The sequence below is a fragment of the Danio aesculapii genome, chromosome 19 (genome assembly GCF_903798145.1).
Source record: "Danio aesculapii chromosome 19, fDanAes4.1, whole genome shotgun sequence".
NCBI classification, from domain to species: domain Eukaryota; kingdom Metazoa; phylum Chordata; class Actinopteri; order Cypriniformes; family Danionidae; genus Danio; species Danio aesculapii.
In genome coordinates, this window is record NC_079453.1 from 40,285,236 (window position 1) to 40,294,755 (window position 9,520).

The following is a 9,520-nucleotide window of genomic DNA, read 5'->3' on the forward strand; positions in this document are numbered from 1 at the left end:
TATCTATATCTAATATGTGTCTAATATGTTAATTACACTGCAGGTTAAAACTAATTAAAACTTCCTCAGAACCTCTTTATTCAATCTTCAGTATAGAATTATGTAAATTTCGTTAGTAATTCAGACACAAGTAAATGATTTAGGGCTCCAGTTATTATTGCTTTAGCGATGCGTTTATGCCTGACTTTAGTAAACACAGGGTGATGTACAATTTCGAGGTGTCAGGAATGGATTCGCAGGTTAGATTGCTCTTACCTTGAAGGAGGACATGGCAGGGTCCCTGTTATACCTGTCTATGGTGTGGAACTTGGTGGAGTGGTTGAGTTCATGGTACAGCTCTGAGTGTCTTTTGCGAGTGTGCATCACTTTCTGTAAGGAAGGGGAAAAACAAATAAAGAAAAAAAGAAAGAAACAAACGAAATGAAAAATAAGAAAGGGCAGGCCGGGGTGGAGCTGGGTTGACTGCAGTCAAGGAAACTGCAAAATAGGGGTCAGTACAAACACTCATTCTTTCGAAGAGTGGCGTTCGGATGGGTATTAAACACTGTTTGGTTAAAGAGTCACAGACACTTCCATCCAGGGTTGGAAATGAAAGAAGGGGCTTGTTTTAATACTAAGGGGCAAGAAATGTTGTCGTGAATAAAGTTTATTGCAAAAAATAAAATAAGAGTGTAAATACGCTGCATCACAATTTAATTTGATCAGATTATTATTTAAACGTATTTATTTTTATAATTTTAACTAGCTACATAGATTCGGTTGAGTTAGGAACACAGCCAATCGAAGGTTAGTTTAGTATTAGATTTTTATATTTGATCTTTTCTCTTCCAGTAAGAAATGAAAGAACAGTAATTTCACTATATATATTCACAACAGTTCTGTCTGGTTCTCGAATCTGATTGGCTGATAGTCGTGTAATATTCTGCAATAACAGCACTCTAACAGTCTCTTAACCCTATTACTCTGCCCACAAAGAGTGACAGCAGATCAATAAACTCACTACAGTTTGACAAATATTGCTGCTGTTGGACAACATAATGTCATTTTGAAGCTTTTTTTAGATGAGAATGTATTTGTTTAGATTGCAGCTATGCGGTTTAATCATAAGGATAGAGTCTATTTTAAATATTCATAATTTCAGAGATTCAGTGGGTCGGTGGCCATACTGAGCAGAGCAAAGACGATTGACATTCTGCCACAAGATGGCGACAGAGACCACATAATAAATCTCAAAGGGGAGAAAAACAGCATTTTTTCAGCATGAGTTTCAAACAACAGCTGAATAAATCATTACAGAACAGGTAACTGACATTCTACGTCGATCTCTATCTTTTCTATGTTGCAGTGCTGTATTTATACCATAGCAATCTGTTAGTGTTTGATTTACTTAGCCTTTTCTGCGTTAATAATTGTAAAATCTCGATTGCAACAGACAAATACTGGGAAATCTCTGTAGACTGATGGCACTTCCTGCCGTTCAGCATTAAACTCCTAAAGTGTGAGCAAAATCACCTGTTTTGTCATCATTTTAGACATTATGCAAGAGAATCATTCAAATGCTAGCTCTAAAGTGACGTTTGTGAAGTAGCAACAGTTTCTGTTCTGACGTCAGCTGCAGATGTGAAGGAATAGCGAAAGAAAGTAGTTCCTCATACAAAAGAATTTTTGAGACTCTCCGTGATTGAGTTTCTTTTTTATATACACAATTATGCCGTTGAACTGTTGTATAAACACAATATCACACTCGTAGCAGTGCAATATGGCTGTATATTGTCACTGATGGGACACTAAGGCACTCGGCCTGCGGCTTTGAGCCAACGCATGGCTCCCACCAGTGCCGATATACACCCATATTGTACTGCTACTTGTGTGATATTGCTCATATATGTATATATATATAGTGGCATATATAATGATTGTATTGCAGCTCTACATTTTATTAACCCTATTTGTTGTTATTAGTACCAGTTTAGAGTGATTTTGTCATTGGTTAAATAAAAAAAAAATTGTATACTGTAAAAGACAACGCAGATGCAATTATTGAGGTAAGTGGAAAAAAAAATGCATGCAAAATACAAACAATTTAGCCCAAACGCTAACTGATAATTTGTAAGATTTTTAAACAATTCAGTTTTATATATATATATATATATATATATATATATATATATATATATATATATATATATATATATATTTTTTTTTTTTTTAATAAATAATTTAGTTCATTAAACGTAAATGTACATCATTTTACACAACAAATAAAAAAAAGCATAATTTAGAAATTCACCTAATAATTTAGAAATTCACCTTTGCAACAACAACATAAATCTATTTTAGTCCACTGACAGGCCTCATTTATTTATAGGGACAAGAAAGGGGTCGTCTCATGCAGCACTGACTATGATGAAAGATGTTATGAAGCTCTAAAAGCATCTAAATGTGTTAGTAACAAGACATACCTCAGTTTGAGAAGAAGCCTCCATACTGGAGAGCAAATATCCAGTCATCACTTAACTTAAGCTTTCAAGCATAATTGAAGAACTGCTGGTTTAAAAGCACACAAGTGTGTTCCGGAGGGAAGGGGGGTGATAGATTGGGCAACTGGAGACTGGAGATTTGCTGGATCCTGCCAGGTGATCATTCCATGGAGGTGCCCTCCAGGCTGCCTCAGTCACACACGTGCACTTTCTATTCGTCTCATTATGCCATCTATCTCTTTCACACACAATAATGCCACTCACTCCACACTTAGAGCTGTACGCTGTTTCAGTGTTTCAGCAGCCTTCATCCTGCAGTTTTCAGAAGCATGCTTTAAATGGTGCCATGTTTTGTCTTTAGGTAGCACCCTTTTGTGATGACATAACGAAAATGTCACTTTGAAATATGGTGACCAGATATTTGACATGGAAAGCTCTTTGTACATCTAATTTATACAATTTTGGTGTGTAATGTCTTACATCTTTCACAAAACATACTTTTGTGATCTAGAAATGGACTGCTTTCCCAAAAGCATTGAAACCCAAGATTGTAGAATCACTGATAACACTGATCAACGAAGTTTGCAATGGTTTTGAGAAATGCAGATAAAGTAAAATAAACCAGCGTAGAAAGATCTTAATCAGCCTCTACATGTCTGAGCTCAATCTGTGGGTAACACAAAAACTGCAGCATTTGACCATGTTGTGGCACACACAAAAATGAACTAAAATATTAATAATAAAGCTGTAAATATGGAACCGTTTGTCTTAATATTTGACACACAATGTCTTTAACTAGTGTCAAACATATCTCTGAAGACACTTGTATTTCTCAAAAAAAAAAAAAAAAAAAATTAAAAAAAATATGGAGGCCATTGATCAATAAATGTTGACACTTATTAAAAGATTAATGGAGATTGATTGGAATTAAGCTCATTTTGCATGTTCGACTCTGTATGATCCCTTTGAGAAGTTTAAAATAACCCAGCTACTGGGTGGCACTGTCAAGTTTTAAGCCATGTATACTCTTATGGAAACACTAAATATACATATCCTTAAACTGTTTCTTAAACTACCTTTGCAAAGTTCTCGTTTTTTTTTTCTTGCTCAAGCTCAACAAACTGCTTATATATCTATATTTATTAAACAACAACACATCTAGCAAAAATATATATATATATAATAACAATTATAATAATATACAATAAAGCTATTTACTGTACAAAACAGGTGTGACCAAATGCATCTAAAAGCCTTGAAATCCAAAAATAAAAGCAGTGACCTTTACAGAATTAGGTGATGTGATGCCATGTGATTCAAAAGCATTCAAAATTTTCATGAAATGACTACACTATTCCATCACTGGCTGAAGTAGTTGTATTAGGCTTACTACAAATAACCACTTTTCATATGTGTGTGTGTACTGGTTTTGGTTGTTTATGAGCAACCAAACTGTGTAACGCATTACAATGTTGAGGTGGTTTATGAGGACAATCCCTGTGTCCTCATAACACAAAACTGTTTAAATAAAACTTAACAGCGTCTTTGTTTGCAATTCAAATGTGCCATAGGTTGTCCTGTGGTTGGGTTGTTTATGAGGAACCAAACTGTGTAATGACAGGGGTCTGTCCTATGTATTACAATCTTGAGGTGGTTTATGAGGACAAGATCTATGTCCCCATAATTCAAAACTGTTAAAATGAAACTTAACAGGGTTTTCAAATGTGCCTTAGGTTTCCTGGGTGTTTATAAGGAACCAAACGGTGTAATGACATGTGTCTGACCTATGTATTACAATGTTGAGGTGGTTTATGAGGACAAGATCTATGTCCCCATAATTCAAAACTGTTAAAATGAAACTTAACAGGGTTTTCAAATGTGCCTTAGGTTTCCTGGGTGTTTATAAGGAACCAAACTGTGTAATGACATGTGTCTGACCTATGTATTACAATGTTGAGGTGGTTTATGAGGACAACCTCATATGTCTTCATAACTCAAAACTGTTAAAATCAAACTTAACTGGGTCTTTTTTTACTATTTAAATGTGCCAAGTTTTCCTGCCGTTGGGTTGTTTATAAGGGACCAAACTGTGTAATGACATGTGTCTGACCAATGTATTATAATGTTGAGGTGATTTATGAGGACAATCCATATGTCCACACAACTCAAAACTGTTAAAATCAAACTTAACGAGGTCTTTTTACAATGTAAATGTACCATAGGTTTACTGTGAGGGTTAGGTTGTTTATGAAATACCAAACTGTGTAATGACATGTCTGACCTAGGTATTACAATGTTGAGGGTTGGGTTTAGGGCTTACCTGCCAACACTCGCATTTTACATTTCCTCCCATATTTCAGACCCATCTCCCCCAGTCTACAGCTTTTTGCTACAGTCAGTAACTCCCCCGGGTCGCCAACTTTTTGGTACAGTATCCAATCGCAGCGGCCAGCCGAAACCAGACAAACACACATCGCTCCAACCTCACCCCACCATCTCGGTCTCCCGGAATTTCAGAAACAAATGTTGGCAGGTATAGTTTAGGGTAAGGCAAAGTAATAACCATTTTCTTACAGTATGAAAAATGTTATTCCAATGGAGGGTCCTCATATACTGCCAAAACAAGCACAATATGTGTGTGTGTATACCCAATTGAATTGAATTAAATAATTGAGGAAATGAAAACAAAATAAAAAAGAAAATACGTATAAATTGGCAAATGTCTATATATGGCCACCTTATTCTGCAATAATGCCAATAAGAAGCCCAAGGAATCAAGGCATGTGAAACACTGAGCAGTTCTGCCATGGATAGGATTGTTGCTAATACTAAATGCATGACGGGGGAACAAGCAAAAGAGCGGCGACTATCATTGACTCTTGTACGAGTCCAAAATCTCTAGCTAGTGTTGGACGGAAGCACAAACACCAGTCTAAGGACAGATGGGGACGGGTCTTACCTCAAAGTCCAGCTCAGAGTACCGTACTCTTTTCCTCTGGGGGAAGGGGAGGGGGAGAGAAGACACCATCAATCACAAGTGCACATCTTTCAGACCCTGAGTTTACTTTGGCTCTGGCGCCCATGACGCATTTGTCTCTCATGCAGGTGGAGGGAGAATGCAATACTCCTCAACTGACTGAACTGTGGTTTTCCAGGGGGCGTTTTCATGAACACCTCAACTTAATCAACAGGCGTTGGGCAGGTGTCTTACGATAAAATGTGGGTGTTAAATAATAAATAATAAATAGAAAAGGTGACGGTGAAGAATGATACTTTTAATCAGGGTGAAAATTATACTTTGACGATCGGGGCGGGGGGTAAAATTTTTTGGTAATGTTAGTTTGTGTAATACAAGTTTTAGTCAGTCATGTGTATGTATTTCTTTCATTTAGAGCTAAATATTATTAAAACATATTTAAGTTTTCAGTGTTTTGAGGGATATTTATTGTATTCTGACCTATAGTATCCTCTGAATTGCTATTTCAGAGGTTACTGTAGGTCAAACTATACAAACAGTGCAGCTAATTTGACTTTACTTTTAGGCTATATGTAGAAACAAACACTTATGGGGTCTATTGGTGATCTAGATCTGCCTGATTCTGACTTTTGAATGTTTTTTCTTTCAAATAGAATGATTGGCATGATTTTGCATTCACAACAGTATGAACCATTACAGGGTATAGGGGTGGTCAAATGTATATTAATATTATCTATTATTTTAATGATTAATATTATTATTTAAGATACAGATCAGAGCCAACTATTTGTCACTATTTAAAGGACTACATGTTGTTTTGATGTTCTTCAGGGAAGATCAAGCATTAATTAGGGTGGTCAATCCCCCCAACCACCCCCCCCCCCTGTATTTCGCACCCTGCTTTAATGTGTACTCCCAAAACATTACCAGAACAAGTCACATCATATTTATCTATTTCTATGGCAACCTCATATGAGTCACGGAAAATGTCCAAAAGTTTCAAATCTCACAGGACAATGTATTTATGTAATAGCTTGGGTAAATTAGCGGCTAATTTGTTTAAAAAAATTTATTATTTGACCAAGCATGAAGTTCTGCTCCTGAACATAACTACCATTAAGAGCTGATATACACTCAACAAATTATGTTTGCTTTAACTATTTAAAATGAGCTGAAACAGCACAACTATTGAGTTTTTTGCAACACCTTAAATCTTCAATGTTCAATCTACTTAAATGAAAAATAATAAGTTAACTTAATTCCTTCATGTGTCCCAAAGTAAATCAAATCGATTGTGTGGAACGCAGTTTTTTTTTTTACAGCGTATGACTAAGTAGGCTGGAAATAAGATTGTATGGAATCGTAAGAATTAGCCAATACTGTATTTCACCATCATGTAAAACAGTCATGAACTGGGCAGGCATTGCTAGATAGGCATGGCAATAATGTTTAACAAGTCTCTTTTTCCCTTCCATAAAACAGCATCAGTGATGATGATATTACAAAAAAAGTATGTGCCTTCATATATGGTAAACAGCACAGGAATGGAGCGAGTTTAGTAAATGTCATCGTTTTAAGTATGTATTATTATGTAAACATCTCTAATCTTCTGTGAATACTGAAAAATTCTAGCTCAGTTCTAAACAAATGTTTTGTACATTTGAATGTTGCACTTAGTGCATAGTAACACAAGAACCAATACATTTTTGCAACACTTTTGGTCTTTTCGAAACCTTAGAATAGTTATTTAATTACTGTTTACTTGAGGAAAACTTTATGATTTTCAACCAGCTTTGAATTGTTACAATGTAAAGAGGCGGCAACCCCAAAGCTGATGAAGAGCCGCCTTTTTGAATATATTTTTGCAATATATTTTTGCAGTTTTTGAGCACCCATTTAGAGGGATGTGCATGCCTTTGTGCACTTTTACAGTGTAAACAGGATAATTAAATAAAATTGAATAAAATAAAATTAAAATAAAATATCTTCTTTTTAAATTAAATTTAAATTAAATTTTAAATTAAAGTTCACAAACTGCCAACATCATAATGCAAAAGTTTTGTTTAAATGGACAATGAACAGACATGACAGAAAAATAAACATCTATCCACTATGATACAGTAAAATAATTGGTTCTTGGTTCAATTTCCATTGACATTTACAAATCAATGCAACACCTTACATCAATCATGACAAATTGGGCTGGTATTGTTTAGTCTGAAGCCAGAAAAAAATTCTATTTTCACAGTTACATTGTAACAATACAACACATGGTTTAAAATTTGTTTAATTGATTTAGATATTTGTACTTAGAAAAGGAGATTACTTGGTTACCTTGTACTAGAAAACAAATGACCTAACAGTGCAGGTCATTGAGCCACCTAAGCAGCACATACAGGGTGAGCCAACCTGTGTGAGTCTGTGACATGACAGATTCACAAACACATTAAGAACTACTCATATTTTTGTTATAAAGGCTTAAAACAATAATTGCACACATTTGTAGCAACAAGAAGTTCTGAAGAAATGCAGAAACCACAGATTTTAAATGTAAAATGTTTAAATGTCTGAAGTCTGAGAATACGTGAAGCCTTTAATATTTTTAAACCTATGCTGTAGTTTGTATTGTAGTTATTGTCCATTAAAGAGATTGTGTAGTTCACAAAAAATGTGCATTTAGTCACCATTTACTAAGTTGTAAGCAAACCTTTGAGTTTATTTTTTCTGTTCAACACACCAAAAAAAATTATATTTTACAAAAATATGGAAAGTAGTAGCCACTGACATCCATAGTAGGAAAAATACCATAGAAGTCAATAGATCCCAGTTTCCAACATTCTTCAAAATATATTCTTTTTTGTTCAATGGCGAAAATAAACTCAAACAGGTTTGGAACAATGGTGTAAATGATGACAGAATAATCATTTTTGGTAAACTTTCTATTTAAAATACAATGTCGCCTCTTTTTCAAGGTTTCCTACACCTGCACCCTCTAGAATATTCTCATTTCCAGTTATAATTGAGACTTATAATGTCATATAACAGAAATATAACAGAAATATGCATAACAAAAAGAGTTTAGGTTCTTCAAAACACACAGTTAGCCAATAGTTTCTGACACTCTATGGCAATTTGTCACAAGCTCAAACTCACAGGCACAAAGCAGTCATGACCTGGGCACATGGTGCTCACAAAGGGAGGATGTGTATGAGGCACAGCGTGTACCTTGTTTAAAGTGTGAGAAGTTAGCTGTTTACAAAGTGAACTTGCTTCAGGTGTCACTGGGTGAGTTAGGTGACTGGAAGCCAAGGAACTACAAATCCCGTTGGAGTTGATGTCAATACCAATACTAAGGAACTTTTCCCCGTGTGACCCTAACTTTATGACACCAAACCTGAGCCTGAGTTCTTCAGAGGAAAAGTGAAGTTTAAAAAATCAAACTGCCTCACTGGAGCCTTTTCATTGAAGATATTATACAGAATGATTATACAGAATTGCATTTTTGCTGCATAGGCACTTGTGAGAAGTATGTGAAACAGAGAGAAATGAAAATGGAGAATGGATGAGAAATATATATTGTATATATACACAGTATATATATATACAGTATATATATGGGCATTAATTAAGGTCTTAAACCCTGTGAGTGTAAAATATCAAGAGTGACACCAGCTAAAAAACAAAAAAAAAAAAGAAAAGAAGATTGTACAAAGATCTCTACTATAAAATGTAGAATAATTTTATATATATATATATATATATATATATATATATATATATATATATATATATATATATATATATATTTTTTTTTTTTTTTTTTAAGTCAGAATTATTAGCCCCCCTTAGATTTTTTTTCTTTTTTAAATATTTCCCAAATTATGTGTAACAGAGCAAAGAAATTTTCACAGTACGTCTGAAAATATTCTTTTTTTTCTGGAGAAAGTCTTATTTGTATAATTTTGGCTAGAATAAAAGCAGTTAATTAATTTTTTTTTCAAATTTAAGGTCAAAATTATTAGCCCCTTTAAGCTATTTTTTCGATAGTCTACAGAACAAACCG

The 9,520-nt window shown here is 34.5% G+C and overlaps 1 protein-coding gene across 6 annotated transcripts in view; it reads right to left on the reverse strand.

Annotated features, from left to right (window-relative positions):
- Nucleotides 1-9,520, reverse strand: part of adgrb2 (adhesion G protein-coupled receptor B2) — a 634,025-nt gene that overhangs the window by 39,390 nt on the left and 585,115 nt on the right. For 5 of the 6 annotated variants that reach the window (XM_056480419.1, XM_056480418.1, XM_056480420.1 and 2 more), the window contains 2 exons: nt 5,440-5,475; nt 256-369 (listed from right to left, as the gene is read on the reverse strand). The exons of the other annotated variant lie outside the window; for it this stretch is intronic. In XM_056480419.1, coding sequence (XP_056336394.1) covers nt 256-369; nt 5,440-5,475 — 150 coding nt within the window. The remainder of the gene's footprint in view (nt 1-255; nt 370-5,439; nt 5,476-9,520) is intronic. 6 annotated transcript variants of the gene reach the window in all.